Genomic DNA, 21,652 nt, shown 5'->3' with positions numbered 1-21,652 from the left:
AAACGTTCTGAACACCTAAATAATTGATCTGAAGACTGAAAGAACAAACTTCATATCTAGAGGTAGAAAAATGGCCACATCATGGAAAGTAGAAGCTGCAGAGAGATGATTTGGGGGACAAAAGAACTGAGGTGAGGGACCTCTGATCACAGAGAAAGGAGCGAGAGAGAAAGAGAGAGATAGAAAGAGTGAAGACAGCACACAGGGGGATTGCACAAGAAAAACTCTTCCCCAAAAGCATTGGCTGGGAAAAGGAGAGGGGCTGACTACCACAAGCTTTTATAAGCAGTGGAGCTCAAAGGCAGAAGTTTAAGAAGTCTGCACCATTGCAAGGGTCATGTTTAATGGGCTTAGTGCTGCTCCTGTGGGGAAAGAGAGTGAAGCCCTAGGAGCAGACGGTGCAGTCTGAGGATTCCCTGGGTCACACAGGAGACAGAGTTCCCCTTCTTCAAGTGCATTTGGGATAGGTGGCATGGCCTCTCCAGGTACAAAAGAGCTCACAGGTGCCAATGTGCTGCCCTGTTCATTAGCATAGGAACAGAGACACTTGCTGAGGGCAGCAAACCTTGGTGCCAGCTTTTTGCTGCGCTTTACCGTAAAATAAAATTCAAACCACTGTGTGGTCATGTGACTGCTTTTCTGGGACAAATGACCACAGTGTAGTGAGACCCTCCCTAAAGGATCAGCGCTGATCCCCCCATGCCGGGTTTTTAAAATTTGTAGTTCTGAAGCCCTGACATGTGCCTGAGATAAAACACAGGAGTACTGTGCTTCCTGGCAGGCAGACAGAATGGACAAAGACAGGCTGAAGGCAGGGATCTGATGGAAACTGGGGGACACAAGAGGGAAGACTGCTTACTCTTCTGTGAGGGCTTTCTGAAGAGTGGCAAGTGCGAACTCCCCACTTTGGGGACGAAAGAGTGAGGTGATGCCTTTTCCTCCCAGCCCATCAGCACTAATGACTTCAGTGAGCAACACAATGCCCCCCAAGTGGTGGCTGGAGCCTCTTACACTAAGCCCCATGCCCCTGTGTCCTGCAGGTGCATCTTCACTAGGGCAAGTCAGCCTGAGAATCAGAACAGCAGGCCAGAAGACCAGCACAAACCCCTCATATGCACCAAGTCTACTGATCATAGAGTGCTGCAAAGCTTCAGCTCTAGAGGAAATAGGATCTAGCTTTTTTCAACAAGCAGACCAAAACACGCTTACTTAAAATTTGCCACAGAATAGGCAAGGTCCAAACACCCGCCACTGAAGGCAAGGAGAAACTCTGCAGAGGACTGACTTGAGGGAAGGAATTGCCAAAACACAATAGTAGAATTCACACTCTGAAATACTTCCTGAAGCACCAGGCCCAAGACAGTATAGAACCTCTCCTTAATATAGCCATTACTCTCAGGAACAGGAATATTACAGGCTTTCCTAACAATCACACACACACACACACACACACACACACAGTGACCTAGACAAAATGATAAGACAGGAAATTCACCACAAAAGAATGGGAAGAAGTAACAGCCAGGGATTTAATAAAAATAGATATAAGTAATATGCCTCAAGCAGAACTTAAAATAACAATCATAAGGATACGAGCTGGGCTTGAGAAAAGCATAGAAGACACCAAAGAATCCTTTCCTGCAGAGATAAAAGAACTAAATCTAGACAGGTGAAAATTAAAAAAAAATGCTATAACAGATGCCAAACCGACTGGATGCAATGACAATGAGGATGGATGAAACAAAGAAATGAATCAGTGATGCAGAAGATAAAATTATGGAAAATAATGTAGCTGAAAAATATTGGATCACACATGTAGGTTTAGTGAACTCAGCAACTCCATAAAGTGTAATAACATTCATATCGTATCATTCTCCCCAAGAAGAAGAGAAGGAGAAAGGGGCAGAGTTTACTTTATCAAATTATAGCTGAAAACTTCCCTAATCTGGAGAATGAAACAGACATCAAAATCCAAGAGGCACAGATAACTCCCATTAAATTCAACAAAAGCTGGCCTATACATTTCATAGTCAAATTCATGAAATACAGACCAGGAAAGAATCCTAAAAGCAACAAGGGAAAAAAAAATCCTTAACCTACAAGGGAAGACAAATCAGGTTTACAGATCTGTCCACAGAAACTTGGCAGGCCATAAGGGAATGGAATGATGTATTCAATGTGCTGAATGGGAAAAATATGCAGCCAAGAAAACGCTATCCGGCAAGGCTGTCATTCAGAATAGGAGGAGAGATGAAGAGCTTCTGGGAAAAATAAAAACTAAAGAAACTCATGACCACTAAATGAGCCCTGCAAGGAATATTAAATATTAAAGGGGACTCTTTGAGTGGGGAAAAAATAGACCAAAAGCAACAAAGACTAGAAAGGAACAGAGAACATCATAAGAAACACCAACGTTCCGGGTAATACAATGGCTTTAAATTCATATCTATCAATAATAACTCTGAATGTAAATGGACAAAATGATCCAATCAAAAGACATGGGGTATCAGAATGGATTAAAAAACAAAACAAAACAAAACTCATGTATATGCTACCTACAAGAGATTCATTTTAGACCTAAAGACATCTGCAGATTGAAAGTGAGGGGATGAAGAACTATACATCATGCTAATGGACATCAAAAGAAAGCTGGAATAGCCATACTTATATCAAACTATATTTTATATTTTATATTTTTTTAAGTTTATTTATTTATTTTTAGAAAGAGAGAGAGTGCAGCATAAGCAGAGGAGGGCAGAGAAAAGGAGAGAGAGATACCAAGCAGGCTCCATGCTGTCAGGACACAGAATCCAATGTGGGGCTTGATCCTACAAACTGCAAGATCATGACCCGAGCTGAAATCAAGAGTCAGATGCTTAACTGACCGAGCCACCCGGGCACCCCCAGACAAACTAGATTTTATGTATGTATGTATGTATGTATGTATGTATGTATGTATGTATAAATATTTATTTTTGAGAGAGAGAGAGAGAGAGAGTGGGGGGGGAGGGGAAAAGAGGGAAGAGGAAAGAGGATCTGAAGCAAGCTCCATGCTGACACCAGAGAGCCTGACACAGGCTTGAACTCATGAACTGTGAGATCGTGACCTCAGCTGAAGCCAGACACTTAACTGACTGAGCCCCTTAGGTGCCCCCAAGTTAGATTTTAAACCAAAGACTGTAACAAGATATCAAGAAGGGCATTATATCATAATTAAGGGGTCTACCCATCAAGAAGTTGTAACAATTGTAAATAGTTATGCCCCAAACTTGAAAGAACCCAAATATATAAATCAATTAATAATAAACATAAAGAAACTCATAATAATACAATAATAGTGGGGGATTTTACAGCACTGGATGGATCATCTAAGCAGAAAATCAACAAGGAAACAAGGGCTTTGAGTGACACACTGGACCAATGGTCTTAAGAATGGACCAGATAGACTTAACATATTCAGAACATTCCATTCTAAAGTAGCAAAATATACATTCTTTTCAAGTGCACATGGAACATTCTCCAGAATAGATCACACACTGGGTCACAAATCAGGCCACAACCAGTATAAAAAGACTGAGATTATGCTATACATATTTTCAGACCACAACCTTATGAAACTTGAAGTGAACCACGAGAAAAAATTTGGAAAGACCACAAATACATGGAGTTTATTAAAGAACGTCCTACTAAAGAATTAATGAGTTAACAGGAAATTAAAGAAGAAATTTAAAAAGACACGGAAGCAAATGAAAATGAAAACATGACAATCCAAAACCTTTGAGGCAGCAAAGGTGGCCATAAGAGGAAGTATACTGCAACACAAGCAAGAAAGGTCTCAAATACACAACATAACCTTACACCTAAAGAGCTAGAAAAGGAACAGCAAATAAAGACTTAAGCCAGCAAAAAGAAGGGAAATAATAAAGATTAAAGCAGAAATAAATGATACAGAAATAAAACAAAACAAAACAAACAAACAACAACAACAAACAAATAGAAGAGATCAAAAAAACTAAGAACTGGTTCTTCGAAAGAATTAATAACATTGATAAACCCCTAGCCAGGCTTATCAAAAAGAAAAGAGAAAGGAACCAAATAAATAAAATCATGAATGAAAGAGGAGAAATCACAACCATTACCACAGAAATACAAACTATTATAAGAGAGTATTATTAAAAATTATGCCAACAAACTGGGCAATCAGAAGAAAGTGATAGATAAATTCCCAGAAACATACAAACTACCAAAACTGAAACAGGAAGGTATAGAAAATTTAAACAGACCCATAGCAGCAAAGAAATTGAATCAGTAATCAAAAATCTCCCAACAAAAGTGCAGGGCCAGATGACATCCCAGGGGGATTCTACTGGACATTTAAAGAAGAGTGAATACCTATCCTCCCTATCCTCTAACTGTTGCAAAAAATAGAAATGGAAGGAAAACTTCCAAATTCATTCTATAAAGCTAGCATTATCTTGATTCAAAAACCAGAGAAAGACCCCACTAAAAAGAAGAGTTATAGGCCAGTATCTCTGATGAACATGGAAATAAAAATTTTCAACAAGATACTAGCAAATCCAATTCAATAGTACATTCGAAGAAATATTCACCATGATCAAGTGGGATTTATTCCTGGGCTGCAGGGCTGATTCAATATTCACAAATCAATCAATGTGATATACTACATTAATAAAAGAAAGGATAAGCATCATATGATCCTGTCAATAGATGCAGAAAAAGTGTTTGATAAAATACAGAATCCATTCTTGATAAAAACTCTGAACAAAGTAGGGATACATGGAACATACCTCAATATCATTAAGGCCATATATGAAAGACTCACAGATAATATTGTCCTCAATGGGGGAAATCTGAGAGCTTTTCCTCTACTGTTGGGTACAAGACAGAGATATCCACTCTCACCATTACTATTCAACATAGAACTGGAAGTCTTAGCCTCAGCAGTCAAACAACAAAAAGAAATAAAAGGCATCCAACAGGCAAGGAAGAAGTCAAACTTTCACTATTTGCAGATGACATGATACTCTATGTAGAAAACCTGAAAGACTCCAGCAAAAAATTTCTAGAACTAATACATGAGTTCATCAAAGTCTCAGGATATAAAATCAATATACAGAAATCTGTTGCATCTCTATACACCAATAATGAGGCAGCAGAAAAAAAATCAAGGAGTTGTTCCCATTTACAATTGCACCAAAAACCATAAGATATCTAGGATTAAACCTAACCAAAGAGGTAAAATATCTGTATTCTGAAAACTAAAGAACACTTGTGAAAGAAATTGAAGAGGACACAAAGAAATGGAAAAGCATTCCATGCTCATGGATTGGAAGAACAAACAATGTTAAAATGTCTATACTACCCAAAGCTATCAGCACATTTCATGCAATTCCTACCAAAATGCCACCAGAATTTTCACAGAGTTAGAACAAACAATCCTAAAATTTGTATGGAACCACAACAGACACCGAATAACCAAAGCAATCCTGAAAAGGAAAAGCAAAGCAAGAGGCATCATAATTCTGGACTTCAAGCTATGTTACAAAGCTGTAGTTATCAAGACAGTATGGTAATGGCACAGAAACAGACACATAGATCAGTGGAATGGAGAACCCAGAAATGGACACATAACTATATGGTCAACTCATCTTTGAGAAAGCAGGAAAGAATATCCAATGAAAACAAGACAGTCTCTTTAGCAAATGGTGTTGGAAAAACTGGACAGCAACACACAGAAGAATAAAACTGGATCACTTTCTTACACCTTACATATAAGTAAATTCAAAATATATGAAAGACTTAAATGTGACATAGGAAACCATCAAAATCCTAGAGGAGAAAATAGGGAACATCTTCTTTGACCTTGGCCATAGCAACTTCTTACAAGACACATATCTGGAGGCAAAGGAAACAATAGCAAAAATGAACTATTGGGACTTCCTCAAGATAAAAAGCTTCTGCACAGCCAAGGAAACAATCAACAAAACTAAAAGGCAGCCTATGGAATGGGAAAAGATATTTGCAAATGACCTATTGGATATAGGGTTAGTATCCAAAATCTATAAAGAAGTTATCAAATTCAACCCACAAAATTAAATAATCCAGTGAAGAAATAGGCAGAAGACATGAACAGACATTTTTAGAAAGAGAATATACATATGGCTAACAGACACAGGAAAAGCTGCTCAACATCACTCATCATCAGGGTAATGCAAGTCAAAACCACAATGAGATAGCACCTCAGGCCATTCAGAATGGCTATGATTAACAACACAAGAAGCAACACATGTTGGGGAGGATGCCGAGAAAGGAGAACCCTCTTATACTGTTGGTGGGAATGCAAACTGGTGCAGTCACTCTGGAAAATAGTATGGAGGTTTCTCGAAAAGCTGAAAATATAACTACTTAATGATCCAGCAATTGCAGTACTAGGTATGTACCCAAAGAATAAAAAAATACAGATTCAAAAGGGGTACATGCACCATGATATTTATAGCAGCATTATCAACAATAGCTAAATGATGGAAAGAGCCCAAATGTCTCTCCACTGATGAATGGATGAAGAAGATGTGGCATATATATATGATGGAATATTATTCAGCCATAAAAATACATAAAATCTTGCCATTTTCAACAATGTGGATGGAGCTATAGTGTCTTATGCTAAAAAAAATAAGTCAGTCAGAGAAAGACAAATACCATATGATTTCACTCATAGGTGGAATTTAAGAAACAAAACAGATGAACATATGGGAAGGGAGAGAAACAAGAGAGAGAGGGAAGCAAACCATAAGAGACTCTTAACAATAGAGAGCAAACTGAAGGTTGGTGGAGGGGGATGGGCTAAATGGGTGATGGGTATTAAGAAGGGCACTTGTTATGATGAGCACTGGGTATTACATGTAAGTGATGAATCATTAAATTCTACTCCTAAAACAAATATTACACTACATTAGCTAACTAGAATTTAAACAACATTTTGAAGAAATAAAATATGTAAAAAACAGTAATATAAATCTACTAAGAAAACCAGAAAAAAATCCAGGATATGGGACATTGTACAAATGACTTGGACACTTCAAAAAGTTCAATGTTGTGGGAGAAAAGGACTTTTCCAGATTAAAATGTGGTCAAAAACCTTGATTAGATCCTGGATCTATATTTAAATTATGTCCTAGATGAGGACACAGTTTAAAAAGACATTCTGGGACATTAGGGGAAATTTATCTCATACAAATAGATTATATTAGATGCTATTGAGTTATTGTTAATTGTCTCAAGTATGACAATGGCATAATGGCATTGTCCTTTCAGCTTTTAAATATATTTTAAATTCTTGATCTTCATCAATACTATTAGCATAAATTCATCTCTTCTATGAACTTCTGAAAATACAAAATTATAATCAATTTAAAAAAACAGCAGAAGATTTAGAAGTTGTTCCTATTTATTTCAGAAATACATTACTCAATTTGTGTTTTGCATGCTTCAATTTACTTTTCTAAGTTTGATTTAGGCTCATATTATAATTAGTTTTACTTTCCTGAGCCCTCACCAAGTGCTAGGAGGAAGTTAATCTAGAAATGTGCTAGTGGAAAATAATGTGAAAAAAACACTAAAAATTATCCATCTTGAGTGAGGAAAAATGACAGACCAAGTATGTCCCTTCTTACCCCAAATCTCTCAAAATAGAAACAACAAATGTGTGTGTGTGTGTATGTGTGTGTGTGTGTGTGTGTGTGTGTGTGTGTGTGTATTAAAAGAAAACTAAATCCGTACGGGTGAAAGTGATAAAATAAATTTCCATCAAGGAAGCTCTCAGGTCTAACTCAGAAAGTTCTGTCATGAGTCACATAAGATCCTGGTTCCTGGGGCACCTGGGTGGCTCAGTGGGTTAAGCATCCGACTTTGACTTGGGTCATGATCTCACTGTTGGTGAGTTTGAACCCCATGTCAGGCTCTGTGCTGACAGCTCAGAGCCTGTAGCCTGCTTCAGATTCTATGTCTCCCTCTTTCTCTGCCCCACCCCTGCTTACACTCTATCTTTCTCTCTCTCAAAAATAAATAAACATTAAAAAAAAAAGATCCTGGTTCTTAGCGTGTACTTATAATATTAAACACAAATTCACTTATTCTTTATTCCAAAGACTAATACAGAATTCATAATACACTACAAGAGGTAATCTTACCTGTTTTCTGACCCAGAGTCCTGAGAACAGAAGGAAGTTTCCTTTCAATAACTGAAGCAGTTCACAAATTTGTAATAATAAGACCATTTTTAAAAGATGGGTCACTAGGGGGGGCATTCTTACACTGTTGGTGAGAATGCAAATTGGTACAGTCACTTTGGAAAATAGTATGGAGTTTTCTCAAAAAGTCAAAAATAGAACTATCCAGCAATTGCTGGATACAAAAATACTGATTTGAAGGGATGCATGTACACCAATGTTTATAGCAGCATTGTCAACAATAGCCAAATTATGGAAAAGCTCAAATGTCCATTGACTGATGAATGTATAAGACAGATGTGGTGTGTGTGTGTATATATATGTATGTATATATGTGTGTGTGTATATATACATACATATACGTACACATGTACATACACACACAAAATGGAATATTACTCAGTCATCAAAAAATGAAATCTTGCCATTTGCAATGACGTGGATGGAGCTAGAGAGTATTATGTCAAGTAAAATAAGTCAGAGAAAGACAAATACCATCTGATTTGATGCATATGTGGAATTTAAGAAACAAAACAGATGAACATGGGGGAAAAAAGGACAGAGAGGCAAAACATAAAACATTCTTAACTATAGGGAAAAAACTGAAGGTTGCTGGAGGAGAAATGGGAGGAGGGATAGGTTAAATGGGTGACAGGGACTAAAAAGGACATTTATTGTGATGAGCACTGGATATTGTATATAAGTGATGAATCACTGAATTCTACTCCTGAAGCTAATATTATACTATATGTTAACCAACTGTATGTTAAATAAAAACTTGAAACAAAGAAACAAAGATGGGTTACTTTACAATTTTTCTTTTTTCTACCTAAGATTTCTAACTAAACTGGTGGAATCAAGGTCTCTTGAGATTGACTGTGTGTCAGTATATTTATAAACAGCCAAGTGGCCAGTGTTCTGTGTTGGCAGCCAAAAGCTAGTCACCTTAAATCAAGATTTACAAGCGCAAAATTTTTTATTCCCCTCCATTTTCCTTTTGACTTAAGGAATATTTGATCTGAGTAGCCAGCTGTCAATATATATAATGACACATGAACACGTGTGTAAATATTTGAAACAAGTATCATGACAGGCAGAGTCAGAATTATCTGTTTATCGAATGCATCCATGCTTTGCAAAACAATTATATTAAAAACCATTCTTTTGCAACTTCTAGGAAAAAATACAAACAACTAAACTTACAATAAGAATGTATCAAGGCATTAACCCCTCAGTCAACTAAATTGGCCCAACAGTGTGCTGTTTAAAAAGAACATATACACGTGTATTAATGTATTACATATGATGGTTCAATTTTTTTATACTTGAAAACAAAAATATATCACCAGCTGGAATCCTTACCTTTTCAAGTATAGCATTGCCTTGGTGAGGATTGATGTTATGTTGGCTTATTTCTCTCTTGTATTTATATTCATAAACTTGGTCAGTGATATTAATCAGCAGAGTTGATGGACTGAAGGCCAGTTTTCCACAATCATAAACAGTTCCACTTTCAATATCAGTTGGTGCTGTAGCATATCGTATGATTAATCCCATTATTAGCCCTAAAATAAAGAATAAACAATTGCACTGGAGGAACTGAATCTAAAATGTTCACTACTGGGTGCTTTTAAATATATGATTTTAAACTTGTAGAAGTGGCAGAAGAAAAGGTTATACATTGCCTGGTTTAGAAATTGCTCACTATTCCATAGATACCGGTTCAATAGATTGACTGTACTAAGATATTTGTGGTGTGGACACTATTGTTCGAATATCCAGCACATATTTCCCCCCTTCTTTCTTTCCTAATGGAGCCACAAATTTTGGAGGGAAAAGCTACCCGCTTCTTCAATCTAACAAAGTGATTCAAGAAAACCTTTGCCCTGTAAAATATTGAGTAATCTAATAATCAGTCAGGAGATAAAATTTCCCAGAAAGTTTTTGGTTCACAAATTAGCACATGTATAAGACAGACTCATCAAACTAAAAGGAAGCACTTATATACCATGGTTGGGAGAGTGGTGTTCTTTTTTTCTCCCTTGGGACATGACCAAGACAATTTATTTCTCCATTTTTTTGCTGAAAGATATTTTGTGACCTTAAGGGGATCCAGTCCAAGGACATAGGCAATATACTGAGAATGGTAGGGCCATGGTACAGACAGAACTCAGTTCCTGATGACTTCACTGAACAAACGGATCAACCTATTCTGGAGCTACCCTACTGCTAGACATAATATATTCTTTAATTTTTCAAAAAACTTTGAATCAAGTTTCTGTTTATCTGTAGCAAATGCATTCTAAAGATACAACATTCCTTTCAGTGGAGGTTGAATTCAAGTAATAATCCTTGACTTTTAAGTTTACATACTCTGTTAGGATGCTCACGGTAATCTGGTAACTGTAAACTTTCCTAATATTATGGATATATTAACAAAGAGCAAAGAAACTTCAGAGGCCTTTACATTCCTCAATTTAAAATTAGGACTGATACATGCGTTTTAGGGTAAATCCACAATTTACTCTTTAAACATCAAATGTGGGAGGTTTTACAACTCTTGTGAATCCAGTCATCTAATGGACTTTCATTTATTTATTAATAATTTGTTGGGTACGTATTTTGTACAAGACATTTCTAGATTTAAAATAAAAACAGTCCTGGTCCTATAGCTCAAGTTTGTAAAATGCAAACCCTTAAGCAAACAATCATAATACCATGTGACATGTGCTATGACAGTTAGTAAGCCCTCTGTGTTATATGAGTATAGAGAAAAAATGCTCTAAAGCCCTTTGAATGATGCAAAGCTTTAGATGAATCTTAAAAGGTCATGTAAGATTTTTTCAGATAAGCTGAATCAGGGAATAAGTTGGGATCCAGGTTGCACATGTGGGTGGCAGTACATAACAGCAGAGCTAGCTAAAACTTCCCCAGGAATTGGAAGGATATATTCAATGTGTTGAATCAGAAAAATATGCAGCCCAGAATTCTTTATCCAGCAAGGCTGTCATTCAAAATAGAAGGAGAAATAAATTGTTTCCTAGACAAACAAAAACTAAAGGAGTTCATGACCACTAAACCAGCCCTGCAAGCAATTTTAAGGGGGATGGATACTTTGAGTGGAGAAAAGATGAAACAAAACAAAAAAGACCAAAAACAACAAAGACTAGAAAGGACCAGAGAACATCACCAGAAACTCTAACTCTATAGGCAAGACAATGGTAATAAATTCATACCTTTCAGTACTCACTCAAAATGTCAATGGACTAAAAGCTCCAATCAAAAGACATAGGGTACCAAAATGGATAAGAAAACAAGACCCATCTATGTGCTGCTTACAAGAGACCCATTTTAGACATAAAGATATTTACAGATTGAAACTAAGGGGATGGAGAACCATCTATTATACTAATTGTCATCAAAAGAAAGCTGGAGTAGCCATACTTATATCAGGCAAACTAGATTTTAAAATAAAGACTGTAACAAGAGATGAAGAAGGGCATTATATCATAATTAAGGAGTCTACTCACCAAGATCTAACAATTGTAAATATTTATGCCCCCAATGTGAAAGCGCCAAAATATATAAATTGATTAATCACAAACATAAAGAAACTCATTGATAATAATACCATAATAGTAGAGGACTTTAACACCCACTTACAACAATGGGCATATCATCTAAGCAGAAAATCAACAAGGAAACAATGGCTTTTAATGATACACTGGACCAGATGGACTTAAAAGATATATTCAGAACATTTCATCCTAAAGCATCAGAATACACATTTTTCTTGAGTGCACATGGAACATTCTCCAGACACAAACCTGCCCTCAACAAGTACAAAAAGATCAAGATCATACCTTGTGTATTTTGAGACAATAACACTATGAAACTCGAAATTAACCATAAGAAAAAAATTTGGAAAGACCATGAATACTTGGAGATTAGATGAAAATCCTACTAAACAATGAATGGGTTAACCAAGAAATTAAAGAGGAAATTAAAAAGTACATGGACGTCAATGAAAATGAAAACATGACAACCCAAAATCTTGGGGTGCAGCAAAGGTGGTCATAAGAGGGAATTATATAGCAATTCAGGCCTTCCTGAATTGCTTCCTGAATTCCTAAAGAAGGAAGAAAAGTCTCAAATATACAACCTAACCTTACACCTAAAAGAGCTGGAAAAAGAACAGCAAATAAAGCCCAATACCAGTAGAAGAAGGAAATAATAAAGATTAGAAAAGAAATCAATGATATTGAAAAAAAAAACCAGTTGAACAAATCAATGAAACCAGGAGCTGGTTCTTCAAAAGAATTAACAGTATTGATAAACCACTAGCCAGATTGATCAAAAACAGAAAGGAAAGGAGCCAAATAAGTAAAATCACAAATGAAAGAGGAGATCACAACCAACATTGGCAGAAACACAAACAATACGGACGCCTGGGTGACTAAGGTGGTTAAGCCTCTGACTTCGGCTCAGGTCATGATCTCATGGTTTGTGGGTTAGAGTCCTGCAGCGGGCTCTGTGCTGACAGCTCAGAGGCTGGAGCCTGCTTCAGATTCTGTGTCTCCCACTCTCTCTGCCCCTCCTCTGCTCATTCTCTGCCTCTCTCTTTCAAAAATAAATAAACATAAGAAATACAAACAATAATAAGAGAATATTATGAGCAATTATTGCCAATAAATTGGGCAATCTTGAAGAAATGGACAAATTCCTACAAATATATAAACTACCAAAACTGAAACAGGAAGAAATAGAAAATTTGAAAAGACTATAATCACTCAAGAAATTGAATCAGTAATCAAAAATCTCCCAAGAAACAAGAGTCCAAGGCCAGATGGCTTTCCAGGGGAATTCTATCAAACATTTAAAAAAGAATTATAGCCTATTCTTTTGAAGTTGTTCCAAAAAATAGAAATGGACAGAAAACTTCCAAACTCAGTCTACAAGGCCAGAATTATCTTGATTCCAAGACCAGACAAAGACCCCACTAAAAGGGAGAACTACAGACCTATTTCCCTGATGAACATGGATTCAAAAATTATCAACTAGATACTAGCAAACCACAACCAACAATAAATTTAAAGAATTATTCACCATGACCAAGTGGGATTTATTCCTGGGATACAGGGCTGGTTCAATATCTGGAAATCAATCAAAGTGATACATCACATTAATAAAAGAAAGGATAAGAACCACATGATCCTCTCAATAGAACCAGAGAAAGCATGTGACAAAATATAGCATCCTTTCTTGATACAAGCTCTCAAGAAATTAGGGATAAAAGGACCATACCTTAAGATCATGAAAGCCATATAAAAACACCCACCACTAATATCATCCTCAATGGGAACAACTGAGACCTTTCCCCCTAAGGCCAGGAACATGACAAGGATGTCCACTCCCACCAATGTTATTCAACATAGTGTTGGAAGTCATAGCCTCAGTAATCAGACAACATAAAGAAATAAAAGGCCTCCAAATTGGCAAGGAGGAAGTCAAACTTTCACTCTTTGCAGATGACATGATACTACTCTATGTTGAAAACCCAAAAGACCCCACCAAAAAGCTGCTAGAACTAATACATGAGTTCAGCAAAGTTGCAGGATATAAAATCAATGTACAGGAATCAATAGCATTTCTATACACCAATAATGAAGCAATGGAAAGGGAAATCAAGGAATTGATCCCATTTACAATTGCACCAAAAACCATAAAATATCTAGGGACAAACATAACCAGAGCTTGAAAAATCTATAGACTGAAAACTATAGAAAATTTATGAAAGAAATTGAAGAAGACACACAAAAAAATTGAAAAACATTCCATGATCATGGATTGGAAGAACAAACATTGTTAAAATGTCTATACTGCCCAAAGAAATCTACATATTCAGTGAAATCTCTATCAAAATAACACCAGCACTCTTCACAGAGCTAGAACAAACAATCCTAAAATTTGTTTGGAACCACAAAAGACCCTGAATAGCCAAAGCAATCTTGAAAAAGAAAACCAAAGTGCGAGGCATCACAATCCCAGATTTAGCCTCTACTACAAAGCTGTAATCATCAAGACAGTATGGTACTGGCACAGAAACAGACACATAGGTCAATGGAACAGAATAGAGAAAGAACCCAGAAATGGACTCAGAAACGTACGGTCAATTAATCTGTGACAAAGCAGGAAAGAATATCCAATGGAAAAAAGACCGTCTCTTCAGTAAATGGTGTTGGGAAAACTGGACAGCGACATGCAGAAGAATGAACCGGACCACTTTCTTACACCATACAAAATAAACTCAAAATGGATGAAAGACCTAAACATAAGACAAGAAGACATCAAAATCCTAGAGAAGAAAATAGGCAACAACCTCTTTGACCTCAGCCACAGCAATCTCTTACTTGACATGTCTCCAGAGGCAAGGGAAACAAAAGCAAAAATGAACTATCAAGACCTCATCAAGATAAAAACTTCTGTATAGCGAAGGAAACAATCAGCAAAGCTAAAAGGCAAGTGATGGAATGGGAGAAGATATTTGCAAATGACATAACAGATAAAGGGTTAGTATCCAAAATCTATAAAGAACTTATCAAATAATCCAGAGAAGAAATGGGCAAATGACTTGAATAGACACTTTTCCAAAGACATCCAGATGGTTAACAGATACATGAATAGATGCTCAACATCACTCATCACCAGGGAAATACAAATCAATACCACAATGAGATACCACCTCACATCTTTCAGAATGGCTAAAATTAACAGTTCAGGAAACAACAGATATTGGCAAGGATGTGGAGGAAGGAGAGCCCTTTTGCACTGCTGGTGGGAATGTAAACAGGTACAGCCACTCTGGAAAATGGTATGGAGTTTCCTCAAAAAATTAAAAATAGAGCTACCTTATGACCCAGCAATCGCACTACTAGGTATTTATCCAAAGAATAGAGGAGTGCTGATTAGAAAGGACACATGTACCCCAATATTTATAGCAGCACTATCAACAATAGTCAAAGTATGGAAAGAGCCCAAATGTCAATCGACTGATGAATGGGTAGAAAAGATGTGGTATATATATATACAATGGGATATTATTCAGTGACCAAAAAGAATAAAATCTTGCCATCTGCAACAACACTGATGAAACTAGAGTGTATTATGCTAAGCAAAATTAGGGAAAGAGAGAGAACAAGAGAACACTAGGACTGCAGACCATAGGCAGAGACCAAGCCATATGACTTCACTCATATGTGGAATTTAAGACACAAAACAGATGAACATAAGGGAAGAGAAGCAAAAATAATATAAAAACAGAGAGGGAGATAAACTATAAGAGACTCTTAAACACAGAGAAAAAACTGAGGGTTGCTGGAGGAGTGTTCAGTGGGGGGATGGGCTAAATGAGCAAGGGGCCTTAAGGAGGACACTTGTTGGAATGAGCCCTGGGTGTTATATGTAAGTGATGAATCACTAAATTCTATTCTTGAATCATTATTACACTATATGTTAACTAACCTAGATTTAACTTTTTAAAATGAATGAATGAATGAATGAATGAATAAGTGAATAAATGAATAAAAGTTCCTCAGGATTTATGTTTACCAATGTATAGCATAGTTGTTGGGAAAGTTGGTGCTCAGCCAGAGATTGTGTTTCTTGGCTATCTTGTCTCTGGTTGGGTCCTCACCAACAGAATACAAGCAAAAATAATATGTGCCACTTCTGGAACACAGCTTTGAATGGGTAGGTGAGTTTTCCTCTTCTCTTTCCCATATATCTGATAGATGGAAACAAAGGCCCTATAGGTAGACAAAGCCACCAGACTGAAGAAGCCTGGGTCCCCAAGATACCAGGAGGGAGAAAGTCATCTGCCAACCAGGAACACCTACATTGGACTGCTATGTGAATGAAAAGTTAACTTCTGTTGTGTAGTCACTAAAATTGTAGTATTTTTGTGTTAACTGCCAACAGGATAACCTACTGAAGATTATGTATAAATACATGACTTAAGAAATCTGGTGGATTTAGAGAGTTAGTAGTGGTGTAAGAGGGGATGAGAGATGAGAGATGAGAGATGAGAGATGAGAGATGAGAGAGAGAGAGAGAGAGAGAGAGAAGGAGAGAAGGAGAGAACTCTAGGACAGCAGACCATAGGCAGAGGCCAAGTCATAAAGAAGTTCCTGGGTATGCTAAAAAAGTTTTTATTTTTAACCTAATTGTAATGTAAAACTATTGAAAGATTTTAGGCAGGAGTGTAAAACAGTAACATTTCTATGTAAGAGCTATCACTTTGACAACAGTGTGGAGAATTAAACAGAATGATGGGGGAGAATAAAAACATATTTCTTTCAAGAATATTTTTACCTCATTCCAGCTTCAGTGTTTGGCCCACTCCTCCAATAACAGTGAGAAACATTGTATCCTAACCTTTGTTAGCAAGAGAAAGTAAGTGATGGATATGTAACCACTATGAATGCTTGATCCACCATAGAACAGTTGGCAGCCTTTCATGTTCCATGCCAATTGATTACAATATAAAACTACTCAGGAAAGAGAAGGGAAGACACATTATGCACACTGCCAGTAGTTTAGGGTACCTGTGAAGAACATCATTTTTCCAACACTCTTTGACTAGGAAGGATTCATTTTCTAAGTTATTCAGCAGGTACCATGAGTGACACTATGACCTCTGCTTGCTATTCAAGTGGGATATAAATAAGGAAAGCACAAGACACTAACTTCATGGGGCCTGAATAGAGAGAACCTGTATTAATACCATTTAAAGTTCCCAGAAGGTGAGCCAATTATTTTTGCAATATGCTTTCAGTGCAATAACAAGAAGTAAACATGAAGTGTCCACTGTTTTTCCCCAAGCAGGGAACTCAATTATTTGTTATAGTGAATGCCTAGTACTTGGGTCCCTGTGGTTAAATTCATACAACGTCCCCAAAACCTAGACGGCCCTGCCTGAACCTTTGCACCAGCTCTAGTCCCAGCTTTCAACAAGAGCACGTTGGAGTAAATAGAGTAAGCTGCTTGCCACCAGAGGTGATCAGATGTAATGGCCATGACAGTGCATCTCTCAGACAGATCTCCTACTACGAGGACTGCAGTTGACCAATGGTCTCAGCTACTGTGCTCTGGAATCCATGACCAAATTCACTGAGGCCAGACAATGACTGAGTTCAGTAGGGGTACTAAGGCAGGGAGGCGGGGCTCCTCTGAAGGGTCACTATGGCTTAAGGATGCCCCATGAGCTTCACTAAACCTTTCTTAGAATTGTGCCATAGCCTGGGGCACCTGGGTGGCTTAGTCGGGTAAGCATCCAACTTTGGCTCAGGTCATGATCTCACAGCGCATGGGTTCTAGTCCTGGGTCAGGCTCTGTGCTGACAGCTCAGAGCATGGAGTCTGCTTCAGATTCTGTGTCTCCCTCTCTGTCTTCCCCTCCCCCACTTGTGCTCTGTCTCTCTCTCTCTCTCAAAAATAAACATTTTTTAAAAATTAAAAAAATAAAGAGAGAATTGTGCCATAGCCTAAGCATTTTACTACATAGCCTTCCTTCCTTCCCCACCTCCACAGAGTATGCAGCTGCACCAGGGTCTGGCAGTTGTCCAGAATTCAAAACTCCCTCCCCATTTTCCATCAAGAAAGTTTTTCCAATAGATCTTTCACACAACTAATCTCTTCCCAGATTCTCCTTCTTGGAGGACCCAAATTAATACACTTGACAAAAGGCTCTAGCCCTGCTTCTCTTCAACCCCAAGTCTTGAGAGGAAGCAACATCTTGACACAGTGTAAAGGCCAGTGGGGATACTGCAGCTGAAAGTGTGCTCAGTTAACAAACACATACACCCATTTGTACACCCCCACTGCAGTAGCAGCAGCTGGAAAATCCTTAATATCCGAGGCCAGACACCTGCCTGTAGAGCCTGATAATGCATCTGACAGCCAAACGTCCACTCATTGCTTTAGCTGTATGTTGAAATAAATATGGAGTGTTGAATTAATGCACTTCCAGCACAGTATTGTTTGAAAGCAGGTGAGAGATAAAGTATGATATCTGGTAGGAATAAAATGCTAATGAAAGGGGTTGTTTGTATACCCCCACAAAGACAAAGGATAAAGAAAGCAACAACCACCTGTGCACAGAGGGAAACAAGAGACTGTCTGCTACAGTTCCATGGACACAAACCACCGTTCTCGTTGGTAACCCATGAACTACGACCTTACCCTCCCAGGAGAAAAAGAGGCAGCTTGTCCCAGCAAAGCAATACCATGCAGCACATGTGTGCACAGGCCTGGTTCCAGATTATATCCTCACAAGCGTGACACTTCCCTGAGCTTTGCCCCCTAGCCAGCTGATGGTATCACCTTCTCCAAGTAAAAACTCCAGTCCAGATGCATCCCCTGCCCCTACAAGTTTAGGCATTTGGGCAACTAAGGCAAACGTTGTATATATGTGCTCTTCAGGGAACCCTGACTTCTCCCGAACAGCATACAAGCCCTAGGTTGAAGCTTGGACAACATATTTTATCTCTAAGGCACTCACAGTCCTACAAATTCTATCTCAAGTCCCACCTATGGGGGACCATGCTCTGATGCAGCCTGTGCTCAATGAGTTCCCTCATCTTTGAGTTCTTATAGCATTCATAGTTTAAACCACACCCTTTGTGGGCCAATTTAATAAAGGCTTACATTGTTCAGCATTGCTTTGTAGACCTTGGCTTTGTCTCCCCCACTAGACAATGAGACTGTTTACGACAGAGACTCTGTGCTATTTTTCATCTCTTTTTCCTTTAAAAAGCTACACTTTAGGCAGAATTGTAACCCAACTTTCCTTAAGTCCACAAACTCCCTTGGAGTCAAGAAGAAAATGATCCTCCAAGTTTATGTAATTGGTCAGTGACCAACATCTTAAAATGTAAAGAACATCACACCAAATGCTGTGATGTTCCTGTCCTGGCTGAGCTTGCAATATACCTCCCATAGCAGATGCCTGAAAGGCAAGTGACACAATGATGTTTGCAAGAGAAGGAAGGAAGGAAGAAGGAAGGAGGAAAGAGGCTCATGGGCACTCAAAATGAGAAACATTTAGAAATATGAGCCTTGTCTTTCTGGACTGGCTTTCACTTCATTCTCCACATTGAGAATACAAGAAAACCCCACTCCTTCCTCCCTCATTCTGCTTTCATGCCACAGACACACAAGGCATTGCTCTGAGACTTGAATTATAAAATGAATAAGATATGGCCCTGACCCTAAAATATTAAAATATTTTAATCTTACAGGGCCTTTTCCTCTTGTCCAATATTGTGATCCTGATTTCCAGTGAGAATAAAGTACAAATGTTTTCCAAGGCTCTTCTCATATTAAGCCTGTATTTCATAGACAATCTGCCTGCATCTTGTTGATGATCATTCTACATGATGCTGAAGCATTTCCCAAAGGGGCTTTTTTAAGAGGAACATGGATGGGAATTTACTTGCATATATAATGATTATATTTATGTACAATGGAACAGATTACAGAATGGTTTTGAAAATAGTACTAAAATGTCTCTGTGATCAGACCTATGGTTGTGTTTATACACTATCACACACACACTGCCACACTGCATGGCAGCACACCGTAGGAGGCTCCCTTCAGAGTCTTTTTCTGGAGGAGTGGTGCTCCTCTGACATCACACAATGCAACAAGCCCATCTATACACGTGTCTAATCAGACTAGTCCATAGGTATATATTTAAATGCTACATGATACTGGAGAGAATTTAGGAGCCTAAAGCAAAGGTACATAGTTACTGTAGGAAGATTGTAGAAGAAATGAGTTTTGTAAGTTCTTTCATTCTGTATGCATTGAATGGCTACCAAGAATAATTTAGATAAATGAGGCATTGCCCCTTACTAAAACAAGAAGATAAATCATTAAACTATATAATACTATATATCAACTTGATTAGTGTATCAGATACTGATTGTCAACCCAGCATCCATCCTGCCTCTTTCCCAAAAAAGCCCTGATTTGTACAGCTAGCCACCCCTCCTCCCACAGCTATATACTCAGGATAAGTTGACCTTTCCCTCAGCTCCAAGGGAGTTCCCTTTCCCCTTGCTGATAATCGGTACTACAATGGCCATGTGACTCTATTCTGGTCAATAAAAAGTGGAGGGAAGCTAGCTAGGGAACTTCTTAGAAAAGCTTTGATATCCTAAGAGAGAAACAGAAGAACAATGAGCTCTCTTATGCCTCAGAATATTATTGGGCCTGGTTAAGATACCAGGAACTTCCATACCCACGTTACTCCTCACCTGATGTTAAAGTCAGACTGGGAATAGCAGAGCAGAGCAAAGGAAAGAACCTGGGTCCTTGATAACAATAATGAGCTGCTGAATCAACCGGCCTTGCAGACTGTTCTCTGGAGTTCTAGTCATGGGAGCAATAAATGTCCTTATTGCTTAAGTCTGTTTCAGTCAAGGTTTCTGTTATTAGCAATTGCATGCATCTTAATATATACAAACTTTTCTTTTAAACAAGTTCTAACAAAGTTCTAAGGAATCCTAAAGAAGAGACCAACTAACTCCTTTCCCCAAAGTATTAGGGAAAGCTTTACATAGGAGATTCTTTTTTTAAATTATTTTTTAATGTTTATTATTTATTTTTGAGAGAGATAGAGAGGCAGAGTGCAACCAGGGGAGGGTCCGAAAGAGAGGGAGACACTGAATCCGAAGCAGGCTCCAGGCTCTGAGCTGTCAGCACAGAGCCCGATGTGGGGCTCGAACTCACGAACCACAAGATCATGACCTGAGCCGAAGTCAGACGCTTAACCGACTAAGCCACCCAGGTGCCCCTAGGAGATTCTTAAGGATTTATAGGAAATCTCCAGGTAGAGTAGAGGACAAGGACTTTCTAGAAAGAGGAATTCATAAATCAGTGACCACAGTGCTAACCAGGTATATCAAGCAGTTTGGGAAGGCTGACTAGGGCAACTGAAATCAGGGGCTGTAGCACACCTGAGAAATAACAGAGGGTGTTCAAGAAAGAGAGATGATTGGCAAAAAAGTCTTGAGAAAGAACCATGAGAGATTCTTGTTGGAAGAGAGATTTGCTGTGGTTTCCAGAAGAGGTAACAGCTTTGGAGACAATCATCTTAAGGGAGAAAAGAAAATTAAGGTATGGTAGGGACATGGAGAGGAAGTTAACATCAGAATTTGTCTTATATTTCTGTGAGGAAGAATTTAGCAAAGAAATTTGAGTACAGGAATGTCAAGATGACAGTAATAAAATTAAGCCCAAGGAAGAGTATTGTTTACCATTATTAGTACTTTTTATTATAGTGTGAGACTCTTTAAGGCAGGGAATCTGGGATACTATTTCAGTCACCCAGATTCAAAAAAT

General features: G+C 38.0%; 1 protein-coding gene across 20 annotated transcripts in view; it reads right to left on the bottom strand.

Moving 5' to 3' along the window:
- Positions 1–21,652, bottom strand: part of SLC9A9 (solute carrier family 9 member A9) — a 763,188-nt gene that overhangs the window by 609,253 nt on the left and 132,283 nt on the right. For all 20 annotated transcript variants that reach the window (XR_006222104.1, XR_006222105.1, XR_006222099.1 and 17 more), the window contains one exon: positions 9,612–9,814. Coding sequence is in view for 12 of the 20 variants with exons in the window: in XM_007086333.3 (XP_007086395.1) it covers positions 9,612–9,814 (203 nt within the window). In the remaining 8 variants the exon portion in view is untranslated. The remainder of the gene's footprint in view (positions 1–9,611; positions 9,815–21,652) is intronic.

Source organism: Panthera tigris, chromosome C2 (assembly GCF_018350195.1).
Source record: "Panthera tigris isolate Pti1 chromosome C2, P.tigris_Pti1_mat1.1, whole genome shotgun sequence".
Taxonomy (NCBI): domain Eukaryota; kingdom Metazoa; phylum Chordata; class Mammalia; order Carnivora; family Felidae; genus Panthera; species Panthera tigris.
This window is presented reverse-complemented; position numbering and strand designations above follow the sequence as displayed.